Below are 27,480 nucleotides of genomic sequence, written 5' to 3'. Positions count from 1 at the left end.
TACTGATTCTCCCCCACTGCGGCCGGCCCTGTGCCTGTCTCCACCGTGTACTGATTCTCCCCCGCTGCGGCCGGCCCTGTGCCTGTGTCCACCGTGTACTGATTCTCCCCTGCTGCGGCCGGCCCTGTGCCTGTCTCCACTGTGTACTGATTCTCCCCCGCTGCGGCCGGCTCTGTGCCGGTCTCCACCGTGTACTGATTCTCCCCCGCTGCGGCCGGCCCTGTCTCCACCGTGTACTGATTCTCCCCCGCTGCGGCCGAGTCTGTGCCTGTGTCCACCGTGTACTGATTCTCCCCTGCTGCGGCCGGCCCTGTGCCTGTCTCCACCGTGTACTGATTCTCCCCCGCTGCGGCTGGCCCTGTGCCGGTCTCCACCGTGTACTGATTCTCCCCCGCTGCGGCCGGCCCTGTCTCCACCGTGTACTGATTCTCCCCCGCTGCGGCCGAGTCTGTGCCTGTGTCCACCGTGTACTGATTCTCCCCCGCTGCGGCCGGCCCTGTGCCTGTCTCCACCGTGTACTGATTCTCCCCCACTGCGGCCGGCCCTGTGCCTGTCTCCACCGTGTACTGATTCTCCCCCGCTGCGGCCGGCCCTGTGCCTGTGTCCACCGTGTACTGATTCTCCCCTGCTGCGGCCGGCCCTGTGCCTGTCTCCACTGTGTACTGATTCTCCCCCGCTGCGGCCGGCTCTGTGCCGGTCTCCACCGTGTACTGATTCTCCCCCGCTGCGGCCGGCCCTGTCTCCACCGTGTACTGATTCTCCCCCGCTGCGGCCGAGTCTGTGCCTGTGTCCACCGTGTACTGATTCTCCCCTGCTGCGGCCGGCCCTGTGCCTGTCTCCACCGTGTACTGATTCTCCCCCGCTGCGGCTGGCCCTGTGCCGGTCTCCACCGTGTACTGATTCTCCCCCGCTGCGGCCGGCCCTGTCTCCACCGTGTACTGATTCTCCCCCGCTGCGGCCGAGTCTGTGCCTGTGTCCACCGTGTACTGATTCTCCCCCGCTGCGGCCGGCCCTGTGCCTGTCTCCACCGTGTACTGATTCTCCCCCACTGCGGCCGGCCCTGTGCCTGTCTCCACCGTGTACTGATTCTCCCCCGCTGCGGCCGGCCCTGTGCCTGTGTCCACCGTGTACTGATTCTCCCCTGCTGCGGCCGGCCCTGTGCCTGTCTCCACTGTGTACTGATTCTCCCCCGCTGCGGCCGGCTCTGTGCCGGTCTCCACCGTGTACTGATTCTCCCCCGCTGCGGCCGAGTCTGTGCCTGTGTCCACCGTGTACTGATTCTCCCCTGCTGCGGCCGGCCCTGTGCCTGTCTCCACCGTGTACTGATTCTCCCCCGCTGCGGCTGGCCCTGTGCCGGTCTCCACCGTGTACTGATTCTCCCCCGCTGCGGCCGGCCCTGTCTCCACCGTGTACTGATTCTCCCCCGCTGCGGCCGAGTCTGTGCCTGTGTCCACCGTGTACTGATTCTCCCCCGCTGCGGCCGGCCCTGTGCCTGTCTCCACTGATTCTCCCCCGCTGCGGCCGGCCCTGTGCCTGTCTCCACCGTGTACTGATTCTCCCCCACTGCGGTGACCCCAATTCCTGAGTCCATGGTTTTTGTTTTGTTTTTTTTATTTAAGTGATTGAAAAAAAAGTCAGAAGTTTGTGAAAACATTTTGGGGTTTGTGTCGGATTTTTTTTCCATCTCTTTTACGCATGTTACGATACCAAATATGTTTATATTTTCATTTATTTAATTTTAATGGTGGAATCCGAATAATATTTAGATTTTTTTTAATTCTCATTATCGAGGTCGGTTGATGCGTGTGGACTTTGCCTAGTTGGCACGTTATCGCTGCTATGGTAACAAGCCCACCAATGGCAGCTCCGCTTACATATCCTGCATGCTAAAGGGAAGCCAATCACAGCTCACCTCACAGGCCCCGCCTCCAAGTACTGGCAGCGCCCGCGCTTTATTCCGCTGGATTTGCCCTTCTCCATGATGGCGGAGCGGGATTCTCTGGGTCGCGTCCTTCTACGTAACGTCTCTATGGTTTTTAGCGTCACGTATACCGGAAGTGTCCTGACCGCTCCTCTCTATGCTTCCTGGGAGAGTCTGGAGAGCCCGGCGGTATTACTGGAGGGGAAGACACCGGGAGGGAAAGTGAAGGGAGCGCAGCCTGGATGGGGAGCGGCCGGTGAGGGGCTGAAGGGCCGAGGGGCAGTGACAGGCGGTGCCTGGGTGTGGGGCACGTGGTACAGGGTGTGGGGGGCACTCAGACAGTGTTGCTGTCTGTGGGGGGGGGCAGTGATACATTGTTGCAGGTTTTGCATTGCTAGGTAAGAAGAGACCAGGGGGGGCTGTTCACAGACAAGGGGCCATACAGCCGCAGAGACCAAGGGGGGCCGCGCAGAGATCAGGGGGTCCGCTCACAGACAAGAAGCCGTACAGCCGCAGAGACCAAGGGGGGGGCGCTCACAGACAAGGGGCCGTACAGCCGCAGAGACCAAGGGGGCCGCTCACAGACTAGGGGCTGTACAGCCGCAGAGATCAGGGGGGGCCTCTCACAGACAAGGGGCCGTGCAGAGATCAGGGGGGGCCGCGCTGAGTTCAGGGGGGCTGCCTGGACAGTAGTGATCAGGAGGCAGAGGGAAGCAGTGAGCGGTTTGGGGCCCCGCGGTGCAGGATCGCCCCCGGGACCATGTGGTTCATCTACGTGCTCAGCTGGCTGTCGCTCCTCATACAGGTGGCCTTTGTCACTCTGGCCATAGGTGAGCTCCTTGTTATCTTGTGTCCCGTGTGCACACCGCTATCAGCTCCTGTTTGGTACAATGTGTCGGTGCAGCCTTCAGGCCCCGCTGCTCCTGGGATGTTTATTTCCCGGCTGCTTCTTCCCGTCAGATGTGGAGGTTTCCGCTCCTCTGTGTGCGCAGAGTCTTCTGGGCAGTGATTCCGGTTTTCTTGTGCCTCGTTCCTTCCCTCTGATGATGGTGATCAGGGTGGGATGATGTCCTTCTCGTGTGGCTGATGGGGAATCCCATGGATGGTTCCTCGTTTCATCCCCCAACTCTTCACCGATCCACCCACACTGGAAACCAGCTCTTATATCCTATAAGTGGATGCCGAAACTGTGGCCAAATCACTACCCGGAAAGAGGCCGACGGCCCCCATCTGCTGGGGTGTAGTGAAGCCAGTGTCTGCCATACAGGATTCCTGATTGCAGAAGTATTCACCCCCGTGGTGCTTACTTAGCAGCAGTGACTGCCCGTGATGCCTTTTTTTCTTCCTGGTCCTCCCATGTATTTCTCAGCAGTTTTCTGGCTTTTGTGTTGCAGCGGCCGGCCTGTACTACCTGGCGGAGCTGATAGAGGAATACACGGTGGCCACCAGCAGGATCATCAAGTACATGATCTGGGTGAGTTCATCGTCCCCCCACAGCCGCCTTCACCTGTGATGTCTGCCCTACCGGGAGGTTTATGCCTCTGTCAGTACTTCAGAGCTGCATTCATAATTCTGCAGGTGTCGGAGCGGAAATCTCCCTGCTGCCCTTCTAGGGTCTGATGTAACCCACATGTAATGATCTGTCGTGGTCTCTGTTGTCTCGCAGTTCTCCACAGCGGTGCTCGTCGGCCTCTACCTATTTGAGAAGTTCCCCCTCGTGATGATCGGCATTGGCCTCTTCACCAACGTCGTCTACTTCGGGCTTCTGCAAACCTTCCCATTTATTATGCTGACGTCGCCGAACTTCATCCTCTCATGCGGTGAGTGTCCTCATCCAGAGATTCGGTGTCCTCTAATGGGAGGCTCCCGGGGATTAGATGCATGCAGAGCCGCGGTGTCCTCTTATGGGAGGCTCCCGGGGATTAGATGCATGCAGAGCCGCGGTGTCCTCTAATGGGAGGCTCCCAAGGATTAGATGCATGCAGAGCCGCGGTGTCCTCTAATGGGAGGCTCCCGGGGATTAGATGCATGCAGAGCCGCGGTGTCCTCTAATGGGAGGCTCCCGGGGATTAGATGCATGCAGAGCCGCGGTGTCCTCTTATGGGAGGCTCCCGGGGATTAGATACATGCTGAGCCGCGGTGTCCTCTGATGGAGGCTCCTGGAGTTGTATACCTCTGGCTCCCGGGGATGAGTGTGGCCTCCGCGGTCTCCACTCCTCGGCCCTTATCTCCCTCTCTTCTCTCCTGCAGCTCTGGTGGTGCTCAATCATTATTTGGCTTTCCAGCACTTTGCAGAAGAATATTATCCATTCTCGGAGGTAAGAAATTGCACCGAAATACAGTGTCGCCATGTTCACCTACTATAACGCCGCTGCTGCCTATTATACCTGCACACAATCGCCCCACAGTCTGATGGATGTTTGTGGGTGAACCTCGTAAACTCCACCGCCGCCTGTAACTGAGGAGGATGACATCTACGTCACCGCCGGCTGCAGACCCCAGAGCTGGCACCATGATCCACCCAGTTCTGGGATAAGATCCTTGGGGCATGTGCCCGTGCTGGTGCCTGCGCTGCCCATGCTAGTGCCGGCGAAAGGTAAAAAGCAGATTCAAAAAAGTAAATGTTCCCACATCCCGAGTTTAGGACCGGCTGCTGATGCCGGACCACCAATATTCCTGTGCAGAGGAGAAGCTGCCCGCTGGGGAGTCACCCTCATTCTGCTCCTGACACGCAGGGCTCAGCTGCAGATTTACTGCTAATCTGTCAAGGACACTGATTGCAGTAATTGCTGTGACCTGCGGCCGATCAGGGCTGTAATCTGTCCTCCCAGTGTAACCCATTAGTGCTCACTGGTGGTGACCACCAGACGGGAGAAGTGTCAGGGTCGGCGGTAACAATCCTGCGTGGTCCGTGCCATCCTCATCAGTCAGATCCGCTGCTGCGGGATCATAAATGTGCCCCCACAATCCTCTTTTCTGGGGGTGCTGCCATATTGAGCTCCTTTGATTCTTCCGCAGGTTCTGGCTTATTTCACCTTCTGCCTCTGGCTCGTCCCCTTCGCTTTCTTTGTATCCCTGTCCGCCGGCGAGAACGTGCTGCCATCCACCATACCGCACGGAGGTAAGATCTCCCGTTTTATATGATTCGATATCTGGGACTCCCGCCAATTCTGGGCCGACCCCCGCTTATTTACGTCAGGATCTGTGGGGGTCTCAGAGGCCGGGTAGGTAAGTCCTGGCGTATCCTGCTGATTACGAGGACATGTTCATGGTAAGTAATGCACCCTAGAAATGGATTCTCTCTTCATGGTTTCCATGGGAGAAATGATCCCGCATGCACCCGACTAATGATACGTATATCACCGCCTCCACATTTTTATCTCGCTCGTTTCCGAGCCGCAGACATTGAGCGCTTACCACACAGCCCCGCCGCCATCTTCCTAACTCTTCTCTGTGCCTCACAGATGACGTCGTGTCGAACTACTTCACCAAGGGCAAGAGAGGGAAGCGCTCGGGCATCCTCATCATCTTCTCCTTCATCAAGGAGGCCATCCTTCCCAGCCGGCAGAAGATGTACTGAGCGCAGCAGTCGCGGGAAGGCTGCGCCGTCGGCCATGCTGACTCGCAGGACGGAGCGGGCAGATGATGGGGGAGGGTGCTGTCTGTCGAGAAGGGCAGCGCAGACGGACAACCTCGGCCGGTCGGCGGCCATCTGTCCGTGCTGCTCGTGACTGAATTTGGTAGATGAACTTGTACGACAGAACAATCACAGGGAAGGGTACGATGGCGGGTGGTTATTTTTGTAATAATTTAGTGCCAACAGCTGCCCCTCTCCCCAGCGCCCATGGTCTTACGTCACCGCTCGGCTCTGCCGACATCGGAGAAGCGCAGCCGTTGTGTTTTCAGCACGGCGCCTGACAGGACTGTGAATGTTCAGCTCTCGCCCGGTGCTGATACTGTGAAATAAAATCACTATTTCTTACCAGTGACGTCTGCTGAGCTCCGCCACATGGCCAAACAGGGCAGATGAGTAAGGACGCAACTGGCGGGCGGTGGAGGGACCGCGATGGCACCCCATGGTTTTGGATGAGAACTTCTCTGATTTTCTCCTGTACAGCGGGGATTTTTCTGCATTGGGAAGTGAGTGATTTTATAAAGTTTTCAGGGGGTTCTGCCCCTGATTACCATCGGCATGTTACGTGGCGGGGTAGAGCACCGAGTCCTGTCCACGGCTCCGAGTCCTGCAGTGCGGAGGCTAATGCAGAGTCTGTTCTGGTTTTGCCCTGAGTTCTTCTTTAATGATGGCTATAAATGCATAGCGGACACTGAGGAAACCTTTGGCGCTCTACATTAAAAGGAGAAGAAATCTACAGTGTCAATTTTATTTTCCCCCATTAAATATTTTGCACCGTTTGGAGTGTGCAGGTTCTTTTGAGTTAGTTTACAAGTTATCAGTGAGCTCGTCTGTATTCTATCAATCTCTGAGCTGATTTATGACCTCTTCGGCTCAACTTCGTTGTGGTCTGTGGGTCATAAATCAGCCCTAATGATTTCAGATACATTTCTTCTGAGCGAGCTCACTTATAGATTCTCAGTTAACTCAGCAGCCAGCAATGAGCCTATAAAAACCAAAGGGTGCACTTTTTTTTTAATAAAACCTGATCATAAGATTGTCCCGAACGTGTCCGTATCATTGAAGATAGGCAAAAGTAACAGAAATGAAAGGGAATCTGTCGGCAGGATTTCACCCCCCTAACTATATGCCCATGTAGCTCTTTCAAAGTCAAGCCCAGCGATGCCTTTACATGGCCGGTCCGCTCTTCTGTTACTGAGAAATCAGTGTTTTAATATGTAAATGAGGCTGAAGAGCTATGGTAGATCTGAAACTTCCTTCACTCCAGCTCTATTCCCTGCCCAGCGCCGCCGCCTCCTGCTTGACTGACAGCCTCAGTGCTGTGTGACTTAAGGCAAAGGAGCCGTCAGTCAGGTAGAAAAAGGCGGCACTGGGCGAGGAATAGAGCTGGAGTGACGGAGGCTTCAGATCTACCATAGCTCTTCATCCTCATATCATTCAAATGCTGATTTCCCAGTAACAAGAGGAACGGACCGGCCATGTAAAGGTATTGCTGGACTTGACTTGGAAAGAGTTACGTGCTCATATTATTAATTTGGGGGGTGATTTTCTTCTGACAGATTCCCTTTAAGGATTCTGCAGTCCAGCGGTAGACTTTAATTTTTTTTTCAATGTGATGACCTGATGCTTTATTGCACTTTTTATAGTATTCTGGTATCCTGAGTCAGTCATTTGCAAAATTTCCATAACTGCTCCATTACATAGATGACGGCTTTACCCGCAGCAGATTGACGCTGGCATTAAGGCATGTGACGATCGATAGATGAGGGATTGGCTGCACAGTGATCTTCTTACAGACTAAGCTGCCTGTAAACTTTTCACCTTTCACCCTACCTTTACCCACAATTAATTTGGTCATTTTCCTGGTCTTGCGCTCGGGGTATTAGTATCTCAGTAAGATGTTATCATTTATAAGTGATTAAACCGTGCCAGACGTGACCTACACCGAACGGGTCTCCTTCAGCTTCCCCGAACCGCTGTCATCAGTCGCTGCTCAGATTCCACAAGGTGATGGAATCGTTCTGCGGGAATCTTGTCCCACGCGCACAGGATCACTTGCCGGAGATTACAGAAAAGTATTGACGTTTTCTGAAGATCCTAAAGATGATCTTATAGGATTAAGACCTGGGGATGGTGAAGGCTGCGGAGGAGAGGAAACCGGCCTTCGACGTCCTGGAGACGATCCATGACTGTACGACCCTCGTGGCTCATTGTCCTACCTGAGGGTAAAGCGCTGACATCAAGGGATCAACTCGATCGCCTACAAGAAAGCTGTGTTCTGGAGATCCACTTGTGATAATGATCTGGTTATAACGCCCCCATGAAACCGAAAACATAAGACTTCTGGCCGATACGTCTTCATACTTATTCATCCAATGAAATCAGCTCTTTTTGTTTCAAATGTAACAAAGTCTAGTCTAGTACACTATGTGCAGAATTATTACGCAAGTTGTATTTTAGAGGATTATTTTTATTATTGATCAACAACTATGTTCTCAATCAACCCAAGAGACTCATAAATATCCAAGCTTAATATTTTTGGAAGTTGGAGTGGGGTTTTTTTAGATTTGGCTATCTTAGGAGGATATCTGTTTGTGCAGGTAACTATTACTGTGCAGAATTATTAGGCAACTTAATAAAAACCAAATATAATCCCATCTCACTTGTTTATTTTCACCAGGTAAACCAATATCAGTGCACAAAATTTAGAAATAAACATTTCTGACATGCAAAAACAAAAACCAAAATAATTAGTGATGAATATAGCCACCTTTCTTTATGATGACACTCAGCAGCCTCCATCCATAGATTCTGTCAGTTGCTTGATCTGTTTTCGATTAACATTGCGTGCAGCAGCCACCACAGCCTCCCAGACACTGCTCCCAGAGGTGTACTGTTTTCCCTCCCTGTAGATCTCACCACAGCCTCCCAGACACTGCTCCCAGAGGTGTACTGTTTTCCCTCCCTGTAGATCTCACCACAGCCTCCCAGACACTGCTCCCAGAGGTGTACTGTTTTCCCTCCCTGTAGATCTCACATTTTATAATGGACCACAGGTTCTCTATGGGGTTCAGATCAGGTGAACAAGGGGGCCATGTCATTATTTTTTCTTCTTTTAGACCTTTACTGGCCAGCCACACTGTGGAGTAGTTGGATGCATGTGATACAGCATTGTCCTGCATGAAAATCATGTTTTTCTTGAACGATACCGACTTCTTCCTGTACCACTGCTTGAAGAAGTTGTCTTCCAGAAACTGGCAGTAGGTCTAGGAGTTGAGCTTCACTCCATCCTCAACCCGAAAAGGTCCCACAAGTTCATCTTTGATGATCCCAGCCCAAACCAGTACCCCACCTCCACCTTGCTGGCGTCTGAGTCGGGGTGGAGCTCTCTGCCCTTTACTGATCCAACCTCTGGCCCATCAAGAGTCACTCTCATTTCATCAGTCCATAAAACCTTTGAGAAATCAGTCTTAAGATATTTCTTGGCCCATTCTTGACGTTTTATCTTATGTTTCTTGTTCAGAGGTGGTGGTTTTTCAGCCTTCCTTACCTTGGCCATGTCCCTGAGTATCACATACCTTGTGCTTTTTGATACTCCAGTAACGTTGAAGCTCTGAAATATGGCAAAACTGGTGGCGAATGACATCTTGGCAGCTTCACGCTTGATTTTCCTCAATTCATGGGCAGTTATTTTGCGCCTTTTTTGGCCTACACGCTTCTTGCGACCCTGTTAGCTATTTGCCATGAAACGCTTGATTGTTCGGTGATCACGCTTCAAAAGTTTGGAAATTTCAAGACTGCTGCATCCCTCTGCAAGACATCTCACAATTTTGGACTTTTCAGAGCCCGTCAAATCTCTCTTCTGACCCATTTTGCCAAAGGAAAGGAAGTTGCCTAATAATTAAGCACACCTTATATAGGGTGTTGATGTTATTAGTCAACACCCCTCCTCATTACAGAGATGCACATCACCAGATTTACTTCATTGGTAGTTGGCTCTTAAGCCTATGCAGCTTCGAGTAGGACGACATGTATAAAAAATATCATGTGATCAAAATACTCATTTGCCTAATAATTCTGAACACGGTGTATATTTGCTTCCTAAATGTCAGATTAAGTAACTTTCTAAATAGTCTACATTGAAACAATCCTTCCCTCTGCTGTAGAGCCTGTGCACCTACTGTACATAGCTGGTTGTCCTGCTGCTTTTAACATAAATTTGATCTCTCAGTGTCTGGCTAAATTTGCGCTTCTGGTATAGAAATATCAAAATGTAGAGGGAAAGCAAATCAGAGGGGGAGAGAAGAAAGCATCCAAGCAGGGCCGGCTCCAGGTTTTTGTGGGCCCCTGGCGAAAGACTCTGTGGGCCCCTTTAACACATACCGCGATTCATGATGCACAAATACGGCAGAGAAATATAGGTATGCAACACAGGGCCCAGTCTGCCCCCTCAACACAGCCCACGCTGTCCCCTCATCCTTCACATATACAAACATGCGCGCAGACACACACAGTACGCAAACACGCACACATGCACGCACACATACACGTACACAGTACGCAGACTTGCACGCATACATGCAGACGTACACAGACATGCACGTTCACATATATGCAGACATGCACACACGTACACAGTACGCAGGCATGCACACACATACATGCACATGGTACACAGATATGCACATGCGCAAACATACACAGATACGTGCAAATACAGATATACGTACATATTTGAACACGTTCTTAAAAACACAAATATATATATATATACACACAGTCATACATACTGACATACACAGACATTCACATCATACATGCACGCACACACACACTAGAAATATATTTAATATGGGGATTGGGGAAGCTGGCAACAAGCCTTGCTCACTTGCCCCCGGCCTCTGTCCCGTCCAGCTCCTCAGGTATGTGACTGTGCAGAGCCGTCAGCGCGTGTGTCACAGACATGGCCCTGGACCACCAGAGGTGCCCCCTCGCCGTCTGAGCCCGGGCTGTTCCCCCAGCACCTGTACAGGATCGCCGGCGCTGTTTGATTGCCGGCACTTCACCAAACATGGCCGCACGCACTGCGCCAGTGTCTGGTAGTAATGACGCGGCAGAGGCGACACACAAGCACAATTAAAGGTGCAGTGTCGTCCCGGCCGTGTCATTACTACCAGACACAGCCGCACAGCGTGCGGCTGTGTCATTACTACCAGACACAGATCCACAGCGTGTGGCCATGTCTGGTGAAGATGCCGGCAATCAAGCAACGCTGGCGGTCCTGTACAGGTGCTGGGGGATCAGCCCGGGCACCCGACAGTCAGTGGGCCCCCCCTGATGGTCCAGGGCCCTGTCACTTACCCGGGTGCTGGCGACAGCCCTGTATCCAAGTCTTCACCGAGGGCAGATTGCATTGGCACAGAATTTTTTTCAAATTGTTTATTTGCTTCTTAAATGTAAAATTAAGCACATTTCTAAATAGTCCACTTTGACATAATCCTTCCATCTCTCTGCTGTAGTGTCTGTGCTTACTACTGTACGTAGCTGGTTGTCCTGCGGCTTGTGACATAAATTTGAAATCTGTCTGTCCGTGTCTTCTCGCCTTCAGTAGGAATGAGAAGAAAGTATGCAGCAGATTGGAGTGTGGAGATGGAACATGCATCCTAAATTTAAAATTAAGCACCTTTTCTAAATGGCCACATAGCTGGTTGTGCTGCAGATTGTTACATATATACCATAATGCAGTGTCTGGCTCCGCCGACTTTCCTTCTAATGTTAGCAAAAGTAGTACGAATGAGGAGAGGAATTTATCGGAGTGTTGAAGAAAGCATTCAAGTCTTCGGGGAGGGCAGGTCGCCTTTGCATTCATTTTTTTTTTATTATTATTTATTTGCAACTTTAGCATTATGTTTGTAACACCCTACAAGATCCATGTATCCTCCCACTGCTCATCATCTGGCCATTAATATATTGCAATTTCATCCTGTAGACATTCTACCATTAATAACACACATTTTCAAGCCTGGCCGGCTTTTGCCACTAAACCTTCATTCTTCTAGTGAAGGTAGCTCCTTTTCAAAATGTCAGGGAAAAGTTTAGTTTATTTGCTTCCTAAATGAAAAATAAAGCTAATTTCTAGATAGTTTAAATTAAACCAACCATTCCATCTTGCTGCTGTAGACTGTGTTCTTCCTGTACATAGCTGGTTGCCCTGTGGCTTGTGACATAAATTGATATCTCAGTGTCTGGCTGTTTCTGCTCTTCTCCCAGTATAAGAAAAAGCCTTAAGAATGAGAATAATGATTACAGAAGATCAGAGTGTAGAGGGAAGAAAGCATCCAAGTCTTCAGAGAGGGCAGATCGTTTTGGCACAGAGGTTTTTTTGTAATAGTTTATTTGCTTCCTAAATGTAAAATTAAGCAAATGGTCTACGTTAAAACAATCCTTCAGTTTTGCTGCTGTAAAGTCTGTGTACCTCCTGTATATAGCTGGTTGTCCAGCTTGTAACTTACATCTAACCGCACACAGTGTGCTGGCTGTGTCGTTTGTCTCTGCTTTCCTTTTCCCAATGGGGAGAAGTATTGATATAGGAGATAACTGTGTGGAGAGGGAAGAAAGCATTTAAGGAGGGCAGATCACACAGGCTGTACTGCAGAGAGTGTGGATAGGCAGACCGTGAGGTGGTAGCGGGAGACGTTACACAGGACGTTTATTAGTATAGACAGAATACACAGCAGACCTCTGCAAGGGAGAGGAGGTCTCTTATGGCCTGTAGGAGAGGAAACTGGACCAGTAAGTAGGTTGTGCTGATACATGAGAGCTAGTGAAGCAGCACCATCCTCGACAACCAACATCTACATAAGAAAAGTCTGAAGCTGCAAGGAAAGCCACTAGGGCAAGAAGGTTTCAGCAGCAGATGTAAGGAAGGGAGACACAGTCATTACTAGTGGGTAGGCGGAGCCCACATAGGATAGAACACCTCAGATTAAAAAAGAGTGTTGTCCGGCCCCTCCAGCTTGGGCTCCTCCTACTCCAGCTCTCCAGTCTAAAATTTGAGGTCACAGAGGATGGTCGCTGCTGGAAGCAGCTCCTCAGAAAATTTTTTTATTTTTATCGGACAGAGACTTGGACCCCCGTGGTCTTGAGGTCTCAGGGGTCTCAGCGCTGCTGGACCCCCACCCCTCCCTTGGCGGATCTGCATTACCCTTTGAGAGAGGTCCCTGCAGAACCCTGCCGGCCCCGGAGGATGAGGGATGCTTCCCTGGCGGGGACGCAAACCGCGCATCTGGGGTCACTGCGTTCTCCGCCCTGGGGGGAAGCTTGGGCACAGCGCCACAAATCCCTGGGGGTCCCTGTGGCGCTCAGCTGGGTGAGTACTCAGCATGTTAATGTGTTTTGAGTGCTTCAGCGGCTGCTGCGGCAGCCGCTGCTACATGTATTCAGGTGGTGACTTGTGTTTTTTTGTCCGCAGGTGGATGCCTGCAGGACATGGAAGCGGGGCAGGAGCGGAGAGCGGAGGAGTCGCGCGCGCTTTTTTTTTTTAAGCCGGCGGGGGGCGTGGCTTTGCGCCTTCCCGGTCTTTCGCGGGCAGGAAGCGCTCTGAGCGCGCGTTTTCTCCTGCCCCTCCTCTTCCGGCTTCTCTCTCCTCACAGCGCGGCGGCCATTACCCTTCCGGTCCAGGGGACGGTCCGGTCAGCCCTCTTGGGGATCGGGTCGTCCCTCTTTTTCAGGAAAAAAGGCTTCTCAGAAATCCCGCACTCCCTGGAAACAGAGCTTCCGTCAAGACAAGCGGGAAGCTGACAAAAAGCCCGCTAAGGCGGACTGACGCCAGGTTTTCACTGGAGGGCTCTCGAGTGGGGGGTCGCCTGCTCCAATTCGAACGCGGGTTGTGTCAGCAGGCTACTTCATAGAGTTTCTTTCTCGACCCCCGGACAGGTTTTGCCGATCTCGCATTCCGTCAGAGCCCGAGCTAGTTGCCGCTCTACGGCAGGAGGTCGATTCCCTTCTGCTGAAGGGTGTGGTGGTACCAGTTCCGCCGGAGGACCGGGGAAGAGGGTTTTATTCAAACCTCTTTGTGGTCCCCAAAAAGGAGGACAAATTTCGCCCCATTCTGGATCTCAAAAGATTGAATCGGCATGTCCGCACCCGGAAATTCCGCATGGAGTCGCTTCGCTCGGTTGTGGCGGCCCTGTCACAGAACGACTTTTTGGTGTCAATCGACATTCGCGACGCTTATTTGCATGTTCCCGTCGGAAGGGCCCACCAACGCTTCCTTCGTTTTGCCATAGGTCAGGACCATTTCCAGTTTGTGGCCCTACCATTCGGGTTGGCCTCGGCGCCCAGAGTTTTTACAAAAATTCTGGCACCTCTCATGGCGATCCTTCGAAGACAGGGGGTTACGGTTCTTCCCTACCTGGACGACCTTTTGATTGTGGCGTCCTCAAAGGAGGAGGTGGTGACGGCTCGCAATCTATCCCTTCAGCTCCTGGAGGACTTCGGGTGGCTGGTCAATTGGAAGAAGTCGTCTCTGGAACCGTCGCAGTCAATCCTGTTTTTGGGGATGCATTTCGACACGGTACGAGCAGTGGTGTCCCTGCCTCCAGACAAGCAAGCAAGTCTTCTTCGACATGTACAGGTTATGAAGTCTTCGACAGCAATGTCCCTTCGAAGGTGTATGCGCCTTTTGGGTTTGATGGTGGCGTCAATGGAGGCACTTCCGTTTGCCCAATTTCATTCCAGGACTCTCCAAATGCACATTCTGAACCGTTGGGATCGATCACAGGCTTCGCTGGATCGCAGTGTCATCATCTCCCACAGGGTGCGAGAGTCTCTAGAATGGTGGTTACGTCCGGAAGCGTTATCCCTGGGGAAGTCCTTCCTCCTTCCGAGGTGGTCGGTCATAACCACCGATGCCAGCCTGTCAGGCTGGGGGGGTGTCTGGAACGATCTCTGGATTCAGGGAGTATGGTCGTGAGGGCGATTTTCCTTTGCCTCCAACACTGGACGGTCCCTTTAAACGGTCTGCCAGTCCGAGTGCAGACAGACAACGCGACGGCGGTCGCGTATATCAACCATCAAGGTGGAACGAGGAGCTCCAGGCTCATGATGGAAGTGTCTCGGATCCTGGTATGGGCCGAGGCCAAGGTGCCAGCCATCTCTGCGATTCACATTCCGGGAGTTCAGAATATCACGGCGGACTTCCTCAGTCGCGAGAAGGTGGATCCCGGAGAATGGAGTCTTCACCCAGAAATTTTTGCACAGCTGTGCTCCCGTTGGGGAACCCCTCAAGTGGATTTGATGGCATCAAGGTTCAACACCAAGTTACCGACGTTCATGTCCAGGTACAAGGACCCGAAGGCTGTGGCGGTGGATGCTCTGGTGGCTCCGTGGGACCAATTCGAGCTAATCTATGTGTTCCCGCCGATATCCTTACTTCCTCTGGTGTTGCGTCGGATCAGACTGGAAAGAGTCCCGGCTATGTTAGTAGCCCCAGACTGGCCAAGGAGGACGTGGTTCTCGACGCTGGTGTCGCTTCTGGCTGCGCCTCCACTTACTCTCCCTCTTCGCCCGGACCTGTTAACACAAGGGCCCGTTCGTCATCCGGACCTGAAGTCTCTGCGTTTGACGGCGTGGCTCTTGAGACCGAAATCTTGACTCGTCAAGGTTTTTCAGCCGAAGTCATTGCCACTCTGCGAGCTGCCAGGGGTCCTGCCACTACTAGGATCTATCACAAGACTTGGGAGGCCTTCTTTTCATGGTGTTCGGGTTCTTCAAGGAACCCGAGGATTTTTTCCATTCCCAATTTGTTGGCCTTTTTTTGCAGTATGGCCTGGACAAGGGTTTGGCAGTTAGCACTCTGAGGGGTCAGGTTTCTGCTTTGTCCTTGCTGTTTCGCAAGGCTATCGCCTCGCGTAGGGACGTTCGTTCCTTTTTTCGCGGGGTAACCCGTCAGTTTCCGCCGCGGAAGGCGCTTGTGTCCCCTTGGCGGCTCAATCTGGTCTTGGAGGCTCTTCAACATGGGCCTTTTGAGCCTATGGACTCCGTTAGCCTTTCTTTGCTTTCTTGGAAGGTTGCCTTTTTAGTGGCAGTCACCTCTTTGAGAAGGGTTTCTGAACTGGCGGCTCTTTCTTGCTCGCCTCCTTTTCTGGAGTTTCTCCCGGATCGCGTGGTGCTTCGCACACGGGGCGACTTTCTACCTAAGGTGGTGTCACAATTTCATGTTAACCAGGATATTGTGTTGCCCTCGCTCTGTCCGGAACCGAGGAATGCGAAGGAACGGGCCTTGCACTCATTGGATTTAGTGCAGGCTTTGAAGTTCTATTTGTCTATTACTCAAGGTTTTTGGAAATCGGACTCTCTGTTTGTGATTCCAGCAGGTCGTCTGCGTGGTCAACGAGCTTCCAAGGACACTATAGCTCGATGGATTCGGTCGGCCATTTTAGAGGCTTACCGACTCAAGGGCGAATCTTGTCCAATTAAGATTCGAGCTCACTCCACGAGAGCTGTGGGTTCGTCGTGGGCTTTTCATCAAGGGGCCTCGGCAGCTCAACTCTGCCGGGCGGCTACCTGGCGCTCCGTCCACACTTTTACAAAGTTTTATAAGGTGGACGTCAGTGCTTCCGCTGATGCAGCCTTAGGACGTAGGGTCCTGCAGGCGGCTGTAGTTTAAGTTATCGTTAACTTGTATTTAGCGCTAGTTGCGCATTTTTCTAGGTTGTTGGGATTCTGCCTCTGTTGGTTTTTTCCCACCCTTAATTTCTGGACTGCTTTGGGACGTCCCACTAGTAATGACTGTGTCTCCCTTCCTTCCATCTGCTGCTGAAAGACGGATTTTGGTAAGACCTTACCTGTAAAATCCTTTTCAGCGAGGGAAGGAAGGGAGACACAGCTCCCTCCCATGGCAGAAGTGTGTTGTTGTGTTTTCAGATGCGGCGTGACCCTTCTCTGATGGCGGTTATCTGGGCTGGGGTCGGCGCGCTAAGGCTCTGTTCCAGCATTGCCAGCTCATCGCAGTGGTCAGGTCCAGTGAGTAGTACCTGGGGCTGTGTGGTTTTTTCTGTTATTTGCATAACCTGTCTCTTGTTTTTTCTGAGTTCTTCAGAAGGGGTTATGTTGCTCCGCTGGTGATATTTGCTCTTCCTTAGCTTGTGTACGGACTGGAGAGCTGGAGTAGGAGGAGCCCAAGCTGGAGGGGCCGGACAACACTCTTTTTTAATCTGAGGTGTTCTATCCTATGTGGGCTCCGCCTGCCACTAGTAATGTGTGTGTCTCCCTTCCTTCCTTCGCTGAAAAGGATTTTACAGGTAAGGTCTTACCAAAATCCGTCTTTTACTCTCCCTCCCTTGGCTACAGGAGATCGGCCATCAGCGGCCATCGATGTGGCTTCCTGAATTTGATGTCAAGGTCCCGTCTTAGGTGATAAGAGATTTCTGACGCTGGCTTGCGAGCTTCGTTGGACTGTTGCTTTCTCGGTACATCGAAGACGTGAGTGGCTTTGAAATCTTTGGGAGCTCGTATCCTCTCCTGAGGTCTTCTCTGCTGGAACAGGCTCCTCTCAATGACTTCACGGGGCAGACTTGGTGGAGAGAAGACTCGGCCTTGTAAGGTCTGGATTTGTGGTTGCCCCTGTTCATCTTTAGTGAGTAATACTCGGGAGCTGAAGTCCTTTCCGGTGACCTCTTCTGGGTAGACGCCCTGCCACAGCGCCGGTAACCGGTTAATACATACGGTTGGCGATGTTTGCGGTTTGGTGCTTAAGTTCCAAAAAGAATTCTTTGGAGTCTTTGGAGATTTATTGCTACTTCTGGAGGACGTTCGCTGAGGAGCTGGTGCCGACTTTGGCAAAGTTTCCATTTTTAAGCTAATCCTGTTCAACTCTTCCGTCAGATTCTTAGTTTTGGGGAAATTGCATGAAGGAATCTGCTGAAGGAAAGCGGAAATTAGGTTACTGCTTCTATGGAGGAAGAAAGCTTTCCAAAGAAGGGGCCTACAAGTCCCACCTTGTCCCATTATGAGGGTCTACACACAGGAATGGTGGCCTCACGGTGGGGCTTGGTCCCATCCTGGACCTTGGGTACATTGATAAAGCCCTGACGCCACCACTTCTGGCGTAGAGATGAGGGGTCCTTGCCAAACTACGCCACCCCCAGGGGTCCTGAACATTTACTGACCCTCAGTGAAGGCCAAACCCACCTGTGTCTTTAGTATGGCGCCCTCTTCTGTTTCCTCAATGTTTTGTTTGATCTTCTCCATCTTCTTCATTTCCTGGGCAAAGTCCTCTTTGTCTTTCTTCCACATGGCACTGCGGAGGAACCTACATGGAGGAGGGCGACCGTCATGGAGGAAGACGGGAGGACTAACGTGGGTAATGGAGGTGGCTGAGAATGTGTATCTGATTATATCGTGTGGTACCGTCTAGTGTATCTAATCCTATTGTGAGTGGTACTGTCCATTGTAGCCAATCCAATTTCTCACTGACCTGGCGGAAGATCGTCGGCACCAGAGGTGGCACAGATCGATGGGTTTGTTGCCCTCTGTGTCCTCAGCGTGGACGTCGGCTCCAGCGTCCACCAGGACCACGATACAATCCTCCAGACCCGCGCTGGCGGCCCGGTGCAGGGGGGTGCTGCCGTTCTGGCTCCTCCTAAATAAATAAACATATTGGATCTGTATGTAGTAGAGACCAAACCTCATCATACACCTCAGCTGCTGCAGAACCTCATCATACACCTCAGCTGCTGCAGAACCTCATTATACACCTCAGCTGCTGCGGAACCTCATCATACACCTCAGCTGCTGCAGAACCTCATCATACACCTCAGCTGCTGCAGAACCTCATCATACACCTCAGCTGCTGCAGAGCCTCATTATACACCTCAGCTGCTGCGGAACCTCATCATACACCTCAGCTGCTGCAGAACCTCATCATACACCTCAGCTGCTGCAGAACCTCATTATACACCTCAGCTGCTGCGGAACCTCATCATACACCTCAGCTGCTGCAGAACCTCATCATGCACCTCAGCTGCTGCAGAACCTCATCATACACCTCAGCTGCTGCAGAACCTCATCATACACCTCAGCTGCTGCAGAACCTCATCATACACCTCAGCTGCTGCAGAACCTCATTATACACCTCAGCTGCTGCAGAACCTGATCATACACAGCAGCTCCTGCAGAACCTCATCATGCACCTCAGCTGCTGCAGAACCTCATTATACACCTCAGCTGCTGCAGAACCTCATTATACACAGCAGCTGCTGCGGAACCTGATCATACACAGCAGCTGCTGCGGAACCTCATCATGCACCTCAGCCGCTGCGGAACCTCCTCATACACCTCAGCTGCTGCGGAACCTCATCATGCACCTCAGCTGCTGCAGAACCTCATCATACACCTCAGCTGTTGCAGAACCTCCTCATACACCTCAGCTGCTGCAGAACCTCATCATACACCTCAGCCTCTGTGGAACCTCATACTACACCTCAGCTGCTGCAGAACCTCATCATACACCTCAGCTGCTGCAGAACCTCATCATACACCTCAGCCTCTGTGGAACCTCATCATGCACCTCAGCCTCTGTGGAACCTCATCATGCACCTCAGCCTCTGTGGAACCTCATCATGCACCTCAGCCTCTGTGGAACCTCATCATACACCTCAGCCTCTGTGGAACCTCATACTACACCTCAGCTGCTGCAGAACCTCATCATACACCTCAGCCTCTGTGGAACCTCATACTACACCTCAGCTGCTGCAGAACCTCATCATACACCTCAGCTGCTGCAGAACCTCATCATACACCTCAGCTGCTGCAGAACCTCATCATACACCTCAGCCGCTGCGGAACCTCATCATACACCTCAGCCTCTGTGGAACCTCATCATGCACCTCAGCTGCTGCAGAACCTCATCATACACCTCAGCTCCTGCAGAACCTCATTATACACCTCAGCCGCTCCGAAACCTCATCATGCACCTCAGCCGCTGCGGAACCTCATCATGCACCTCAGCCGCTGCGGATCCTCATCATTCACCTCAGCCTCTGTGGAACCTCATCATACACCTCAGCCGCTGCGGAACCTCATCATGCACCTCAGCCTCTGTGGAACCTCATCATGCACCTCAGCTGCTGCAGAACCTCATCATACACCTCAGCTGCTGCAGAGCCTCATTATACACCTCAGCTGCTGCAGAACCTCATCATACACCTCAGCTGCTGCAGAACCTGCCCATACACCTCAGCTGCTGCAGAACCTCATCATACACCTCAGCTGCTGCAGAACCTCCTCATACACCTCAGCTGCTGCGGAACCTCATCATGCACCTCAGCTGCTGCGGAACCTCATCATACACCTCAGCTGCTGCAGAACCTCATACTACACCTCAGCCTCTGTGGAACCTCATCATGCACCTCAGCCTCTGTGGAACCTCATCATATACCTCAGCTACTGCAGAACATCATCATACACCTCAGCTGCTGCAGAACCTCATCATACACACCTCAGCTGCTGCAAAACATCCTTGGTGAGGTATACAGTGGAGGGTCTATTGATTACGTATGGATTCTGGCTGGGGACATGTTACTGCTCGGGGGTCTCTCCTTATTTTGGGGGCTTCCCTTACTCTCTAGACGTTGTGTATGTGGTGACTCACACGTTGACGTCGGCTCCGCGCTGCAGCAGGTATTGCAGACATGGCAGAGCCCGGCGCCCGCTCTTCTGGTTCATCACTAGGTGCAGCGCTCGCCATCCATACGTGCTGGGCGCGTTCACGTCCATGCGGTGGTCCTCCAGCAGCAGTCTCAGGCAGCGGAGGTGGCTGTGGATGGCCGCCATGTGCAGCGCGGTGAACCCCTGCCAAAAGCAACAGAATCACCCTCAGACCAAACTTGTAAAGTTCCTTTGTTATTTAAAAGGCGAAAAAGTTCAAAAATTTGTTAAAAAATAAAAAACAAATCAGTTTTCTGTCTCATTCTGTGAGAGCTGTGACGTTTTCATCCCTCGGTCAGCGGAGCTGTGACGTTTTCATCCCTCGGTCGGCGGAGCTGTGACGTTTTCATCCCTCGCTCGGCGGAGCTGTGACGTTTTCATCCCTCGCTCAGTGGAGCTGTGACGTTTTCATCCCTCGCTCGGCGGAGCTGCGACGTTTTCATCCCTCGCTCAGTGGAGCTGTGACGTTTTCATCCCTCGCTCAGTGGAGCTGCGACGTTTTCATCCCTCGCTCAGTGGAGCTGTGACGTTTTCATCCCTCGCTCAGTGGAGCTGCGACGTTTTCATCCCTCGCTCAGTGGAGCTGTGACGTTTTCATCCCTCGCTCAGTGGAGCTGTGACGTTTTCATCCCTCGCTCAGTGGAGCTGCGACGTTTTCATCCCTCGCTCAGTGGAGCTGCGACGTTTTCATCCCTCGGTCAGCGGAGCTGTGACGTTTTCATCCCTCGCTCGGCGGAGCTGTGACGTTTTCATCCCTCGCTCGGTGGAGCTGTGACGTTTCCTCGGTTGGCGGAGCTGTGACGTTTTCATCCCTCGCTCAGTGGAGCTGCGACGTTTTCATCCCTCGCTCAGTGGAACTGCGACGTTTTCATCCCTCGCTCAGTGGAGCTGTGACGTTTTCATCCCTCGCTCAGTGGAGCTGTGACATTTTCATCCCTCGGTCAGCGGAGCTGTGACGTTTTCATCCCTCGGTCGGCGGAGCTGTGACGTTTTCATCCCTCGGTCGGCGGAGCTGTGACGTTTTCATCTCTCGGTCGGCGGAGCTGTGACGTTTTCATCCCTCGCTCGGCGGAGCTGTGACGTTTTCATCCCTCGCTCGGCGGAGCTGTGACGTTTTCATCCCTCGGTCAGCGGAGCTGTGACGTTTTCATCCCTCGCTCAGCGGAGCTGCGACGTTTTCATCCCTCGCTCAGCGGAGCTGTGACGTTTTCATCCCTCGCTCAGCGGAGCTGTGACGTTTTCATCCCTCGGTCAGCGGAGCTGTGACGTTTTCATCCCTCGCCCAGCGGAGCTGTGACGTTTTCATCCCTCGCTCAGCGGAGCTGTGACGTTTTCATCCCTCGGTCAGTGGAGCTGTGACGTTTTCATCCCTCGGTCAGCGGAGCTGTGACCTTTTCATCCCTCGGTCAGCGGAGCTGTGACGTTTTCATCCCTCGGTCAGTGGAGCTGTGACGTTTTCATCCCTCGGTCAGTGGAGCTGTGACGTTTTCATCCCTCGCTCAGTGGAGCTGTGATGTTTTCATCCCTCGGTCAGTGGAGCTGTGGGGCCTCGTTTTTTACTGACATTTTTACTGATCCCATTTGGAGTAGATTTATTAAATTTTTTTTGTTAGGTTGACGAAAAAACTCAGTCCTTGTGTCTGGATATTGTGCTCTTTATGGCTTTTACTGTGCAGCTTAATTCATTTTAGATTTTGATAGACTGGAGTTTTGTGGCAGTGGCGATACCAGATCTGTTCTCTTTTTTCATTTATTTATTTTTATTCTTTATATTTAATTGGGGGAAGAGGGGTTTTTTTTCCAAATATTTTTAAAAACTAATTTTTTAACTTTATTATTTAGTCCGCTTGGGGGATTGAACCTGCAATCGTCTGACCATTTGTTCTGTGTCCTGCACAACCATAGGTTGGTCTTCACGGGAGCAGCGTCATCACAGCCACGGAGACCTTCAGCTGATATCCCACAGATGCATCACTGAGTGGCTGATAGTCACAGCAGGTCCTAACAGCAAGAGGGGCAGCAGGTCCTAACAGCAAGAGGGGCAGCAGGTCCTAACAGCAAGAGGGGCAGCAGGTCCTAACAGCAAGCGGGGCAGCAGGTCCTAACAGCAAGAGGGGCACTGGGTCATAACTGCCGGAGGGGCAGCAGGTCCTAACAGCAAGAGGGGCAGCAGGTCCAAACAGCAAGAGGGGCAGCAGATCCTAACAGCAAGAGGGGCAGCAGGTCCTAACAGCAAGAGGGGCAGCAGGTCCTAACAGCAAGGGGGGCAGCAGGTCCTAACAGCAAGGGGGGCAGCAGGTCCTAACAGCAAGAGAGGCAGCAGGTCCTAATAGCAAGAGGGGCACTGAGTCATAACTGCCGGAGGGGCAGCAGGTCCTAACAGCAAGAGGGGCAGGAGGTCCTAACAGCAAGAGGGGCCGGAGGGCCTAACAGCAAGAGGGGCAGCAGGTCCTAACAGCAAGATGGGCAGCAGGTCCTAACAGCAAGAGGAGCACTGGGTCATAACTGCCGGAGGGGCAGCAGGTCCTAACAGCAAGAGGGGCAGGAGGTCCTAACAGCAAGATGGGCAGCAGGTCCTAACAGCAACAGAGGCAGCAGGTTCTAACAGCAAGAGGGGCACTGGGTCATAACTGCCGGAGGGGCAGCAGGCCCTAACAGCAAGAGGGGCAGCAGGTCCTAACAGCAAGAGGGTCAGCAGGTCCTAACAGCAAGAGGGGCAGCAGGTCCTAACAGCAAGAGGGGCAGCAGGTCCTAACAGCAAGAGGGACAGCAGGTCCTAACAGCAAGAGGGACAGCAGGTCCTAACAGCAAGAGGGTCAGCAGGTCCTAACAGCAAGAGGGGCAGCAGGTCCTAACAGCAAGAGGGGCAGCAGGTCCTAACAACAAGAGGGGCAGCAGGTCCTAACAGCAAGAGGGGTAGCAGGTCCTAACAGCAAGAGAGGCACTGGGTCATAACTGCCAGAGGGACAACAGGTCATAGCAACGAGAGGGGCAGCAGGTCCTAATAGCAAGAGGCGCGCTGGGTCGGAACTGCCAGAGGGACAACAGTTCATAACAGCCAGAGGGTTAGTAGATCATGACAGTCAGAGGGTCACCAGGTTATAGCAGCCAGAGGGGCACCCGGTCATAACAGCTAGAGGGGGCCGGCAACAGGGCATAGTATCCAGATGTGCACTGCTAAGTTAAAGATGCTGGTGAAAGGAGGTGAATAATTCTGAGACTGAAGGAGTCAGTATAGGAGGCATTTTTTTGCTGAATTTGGAGGAACCACGTGATAGATTAGTTGTTTTTAGCTATTTACATTGGTTTATATTGTAAGCAGCAGAAAGATTGTACATTTTACTGATAAGTGGAATTTGCAATCAAGGTGGAAGTTTTTTTGATTGCAGCTATAGCGGGAGCTGTATTGTTCTAATGGTGGGCGCCATATTGTGAAGATTACCTCCACCAGCGTTAGTTCCATGTCTCCCGCCAGCGTCTCATTAAGCGATCATCCTTTATGTAAACATGACGCTGTTCTCAAATCATATAATGTAACGAGGACAGATGGCCGCAGATTACTGGGGCGGAGCGGATTAGCTGAGATTTGCTGCCTTCAATCCACAGCGTTTAGTATGAGGCGCAGGCATAGAACACAGCCAGACCCTCGTTATGTAATGACGTCGTCTTGGCAGAAGAGCTGACACTTACATATCTGTCGGCCTTGACCTGAGAGTCCGACTCCTTCATACAAAGCTGCAGCCAGTCCATGTTCCCGATGGAGGCTGCCATTAACTGCTCCTGGTCCATGTCCACGGTTTGTTTTGCTCCTCCCTGGATTCAGGGGATTGGGGGGGGGGGAACACTGTGGATTTTCTGCAATAAAAAGTGCAGGTTATTTCATACAAAAACTTTTAATAACTTTTTGGAACCTGTCACATTAAGCATGGCGTCTGATCAGCGTTACAGAGAAGGAGGAGCGGAGACTCATGTACAGGTGTACAGGTTTGTAAGGAAACATTTAGCATTGTAATCATTTGAATTCCTGCTCGCTCTGGAGTGAGGAGTCCAGTGGGCGGTCCTACTACAAAAGGACCCCTAACGTCAGAGCGAGCGGGAATGATAACTGGTCATAACAGCCAGAGGGGCAGCAGGTAATGACTGCCAGCGGGGCAGCGGATCATAACAACCAGAGGGGTAGCAGATCATAACAGCCAGAGGGGTAGCAGATCATAACAGCCAGAGGGGCAGCAGGTAATGACTGCCAGCGGGGCAGTGGATCATAACAACCAGAGGGGTAGCAGGTCATAACAGCCAGAGGGGTAGCAGATCATAACAGCCAGAGGGGCAGCAGGTAATGACTGCCAGCGGGGCAGTGGATCATAACAACCAGAGGGGTAGCAGATCATAACAGCCAGAGGGGTAGCAGATCATAACAGCCAGAGGGGCAGCAGGTAATGACTGTCAGAGGGGTAGCAGATCATAACAGCCAGAGGGGAAGCAGATCATAACAGCCAGAGGGGCAGCAGATCATAACAGCCAGAGGGGCAGCAGATCATAACAGCCAGAAGGGCAGAAAATCATAACAATCAGAGGGGAAGTGGACCATAATAGCCAGAGGGGCAGCAGATCATAACAGCCAGAGGGGCAGGAAGTCATGACTGCCAGAGGGGTAGCAGATCATAACAGCCAGAGGGGCAGGAAGTCATGACTGCCAGAGGGGTAGCAGATCATAACAGTCAGAGGGGAAGCAGATCATAACAGCCAGAGGGACAGCAGATCATAACAGCCAGAAGGGCAGCAGATCATAACAGCCAGAGGGGCAGGAGGTAATGACTGCCAGAAAGGTAGCAGATCATAACAATCAGAGGGGAAGTGGACCATAATAGCCAGCGGGGCAGCGGATCATAACAGCCAGAGGGGCAGGAGGTAATGACTGCCAGAGGGGTAGCAGATCATAACAGCCAGAGGGGAATCAGATCATAACAGCCAGAGGGGCAGCAGATCATAACAGCCAGAAGGGCAGCAGATCATAACAGCGAGAGGGGCAGGAGGTAATGACTGCCAGAGGGGTAGCAGATCATAACAATCAGAGGGGAAGTGGACCATAATAGCCAGAGGGGCAGCAGATAGTGACTGCCAGTGGGGCAGCAGATCATGACAGCAAGAGGGGCAGCAGATCGTAACAGCCAGAGGGGCAGCAGGTAATGACTGCCAGAGGGGAAACAGATCATAACAGCCAGAGGGGCAGCAGGTAATGACTGCCAGCGGGGCAGCATATCATAACAGCCAGAGAGGCAGCAGGTAATGACTGCCAGAGGGGCAGCAGACCATAACAGCCAGAAGGGCAGCAAATAATGACAATCAGAGGGGAAGTGGACCATAATAGCCAGAGGGGCAGCAGATCATAACAGCCAGAGGGGCAGCAGATAATGACTGCCAGTGGGGCAGCAGGTCCTAACAGGCAGAAAGTCACCATGTTATAACAGCCAGAAGGGCAGCAGGTTATAACATTCAGAGGGACAGCAGGTCAAGTTACAGGATATACTTATGCTATACTTAGGGCCAAATTTTTAAAGTTACTTTGATTTTTTCTGTCTAGTGGCATTCGTTGACAATTTTTGTGCCAAAACAGAGCACGCCCGCAGTTCATAAATTTTGATCAAAATAAAAACATTTTTATTTTTTTACTTTTTAGCGCAAAACATCGCTTGTACTACTAAAATGTTATAAAATTGGCAAAAAAAATCCAGACTTACATAAAATCACTGCAGGGGAGGACTGGAGAATATTCGTGCGAAAAATGCTGGGACTTTTTCAAAAGTTGCTATTGATGAATCAGCCGAGAAACATCAGAAAAACCAATTCCTCCCCCCTACAGTAGCGAACAATAAAAAAGAACACGTATAAATGGACTTTACAAAAGGCGCCAATTAAAGAAGAATGAGGCGACCAACACCAAAAATTAGACAAGAAAGGCGCAAAATGCAATAATAAATAGGGTCCAAAGAGCATTTTTTATTTTACGCAAAATTCATGAATTTTGCCATTTTGAAGAGTTTGACACAAAAAATCATCAAGGAGTAACACAAGACAAAAAAGGAAAAGTGAGAAACACAACTAATGAATTGGCCCATGGTCATGTAGAAAAAGATTTAGAGGAGTACCATCATCATTATTTTATTTGTGCCCTTTTTTTTCTACTTTTTGGTCTTTTCGCTTGTTTGTCATTTGCACCTTATTGTTCTATTAACTTGCACCTTTTTTAAATCTATTTTCTTTGTTTTTTTATTTTATGTTCACCATCTTGAGCGTGTTTTTTGTTATCCAGATGTTCACGACCGAATCGATTGTGATTTTCAAAAAGTGGTGATATTTTTGCCCCACAAATATCCACCAGTCCCTCCCTCTCCACTATCCTCCAGTCCCTCCCTCCCCTCTATCCTCCAGTCCCTACCTCACCTCTATCCTCCAGTCCCTCCCTCCCCTCTATCCTCCAGTCTCTTCCTTCCCTCTATCCTCCAGTCCCTCACCTCTATCCTTCAGTCCCTCCCTCCCCTCTATCCTCCGGTCCCTCCCTTCCCTCTATCTTCCAGTCCCTACCTCCCCTCTATCCTACAGTCCCGCCTTTCCCTGTATCTTCCAGTCCCTCCCCTCTATCCTCCAGTCCCTCCCTCCTCTTTATCCTGCAGTCCCTCCCTTCCCTCTATCCTCTGGTCTCTCCCTCCCTTCTATCCTCTGGTTCCTCCCCTCTATCCTCCAGTCACTTCCTCCGGTCCCTCCCTCCCCTCTATCCTCCAGTCCCTCCCTTTCCGCTATCCTTCAGTCCCTACCTCCCCTCTATCCTCCAGTCCCTCCCTTTCCGCTATCCTTCAGTCCCTCCCTTCCCTCTATCCTCCAGTCCCTCCCTTTCCGCTATCCTTCAGTCCCTCCCTTCCCTCTATCCTCTGGTTCCTCCCTCCCCTCTATCCTCCAGTCCCTCCCCTCTATCCTCCAGTCACTTCCTCCGGTCCCTCCCTCCCCTCTATCCTCCAGTCCCTCCCTTTCCGCTATCCTTCAGTCCCTCCCCTCTATCCTCTGGTCCCTTGCTCTGGTCCCTGCCTCCCCTCTATCCTCCGGTCCCTCCCTCCCCTCTGTCCTCCAGTTTCCCCAGAGTAATTTTATGTTCGGCTGGAATTTTTGAGCAAATTTTACATTGTAGCGGAACATGGGACTTTTTGTCTAAAAAAGTCCCTAA

General features: G+C 51.8%; 2 protein-coding genes across 3 annotated transcripts; one reads left to right on the top strand and one right to left on the bottom strand.

Moving 5' to 3' along the window:
• The first annotated feature begins 2,008 nt into the window (after positions 1–2,008).
• TEX261 (testis expressed 261) lies at positions 2,009–6,589 on the top strand. Its single transcript, XM_073649709.1, has 6 exons — positions 2,009–2,751; positions 3,316–3,395; positions 3,588–3,741; positions 4,172–4,239; positions 4,940–5,042; positions 5,386–6,589. Exons 1-6 carry the CDS (start codon positions 2,682–2,684, stop codon positions 5,499–5,501), a joined length of 591 nt encoding a protein of 196 aa, XP_073505810.1. The 5' UTR covers positions 2,009–2,681; the 3' UTR covers positions 5,502–6,589.
• A 4,445-nt stretch (positions 6,590–11,034) lies between these two features.
• ANKRD53 (ankyrin repeat domain 53) lies at positions 11,035–24,105 on the bottom strand. Of its 2 annotated transcripts, XM_073649693.1 has the most exons (6): positions 23,955–24,105; positions 20,209–20,408; positions 18,034–18,198; positions 17,748–17,868; positions 16,871–17,474; positions 11,035–11,838 (listed from the first exon to the last, which is right to left on the bottom strand). In XM_073649693.1, exons 1-5 carry the CDS (start codon positions 24,051–24,053, stop codon positions 16,902–16,904), a joined length of 1,158 nt encoding a protein of 385 aa, XP_073505794.1. In that variant the 5' UTR covers positions 24,054–24,105; the 3' UTR covers positions 11,035–11,838; positions 16,871–16,901. The 2 variants fall into 2 exon arrangements, with proteins under 2 accessions (XP_073505794.1, XP_073505783.1); XM_073649682.1 differs by lacking the exon at positions 11,035–11,838 and having other exon boundaries at positions 12,585–17,474.
• Positions 24,106–27,480: the final 3,375 nt, after the last annotated feature.

This window comes from Phyllobates terribilis, unplaced genomic scaffold (genome assembly GCF_046119375.1).
Source record: "Phyllobates terribilis strain yellow unplaced genomic scaffold, ASM4611937v1 Scaffold_1__5_contigs__length_1240528914, whole genome shotgun sequence".
Lineage (NCBI taxonomy): Eukaryota > Metazoa > Chordata > Amphibia > Anura > Dendrobatidae > Phyllobates > Phyllobates terribilis.
Note: the sequence above shows the minus strand (reverse complement) of the source record. Positions and strands in the feature narration are given on the sequence as shown.

What these genes read in the sequence shown, in the direction of transcription:
- TEX261 (XM_073649709.1), top strand. Translation starts at nt 2,682, where the DNA reads ATGTGGTTCATCTACGTGCTCAGCTGGCTGTCGCTCCTCATACAGGTG. An exon ending in CTTTGTCACTCTGGCCATAG is followed by an intron (nt 2,752 to 3,315) that starts GTGAGCTCCTTG and finishes TTTGTGTTGCAG; the next exon opens with CGGCCGGCCTGTACTACCTG. An exon ending in TCATCAAGTACATGATCTGG is followed by an intron (nt 3,396 to 3,587) that starts GTGAGTTCATCG and finishes GTTGTCTCGCAG; the next exon opens with TTCTCCACAGCGGTGCTCGT.
- ANKRD53 (XM_073649693.1), bottom strand. Translation starts at nt 24,053, where the DNA reads ATGGACCAGGAGCAGTTAATGGCAGCCTCCATCGGGAACATGGACTGG. An exon ending in TGCCGACGATCTTCCGCCAG is followed by an intron (nt 17,869 to 18,033) that starts GTCAGTGAGAAA and finishes TCCTCCATGTAG; the next exon opens with GTTCCTCCGCAGTGCCATGT. An exon ending in GCGCCATACTAAAGACACAG is followed by an intron (nt 17,475 to 17,747) that starts GTGGGTTTGGCC and finishes TTCCTTCAGCAG; the next exon opens with ATTCCTTCATGCAATTTCCC.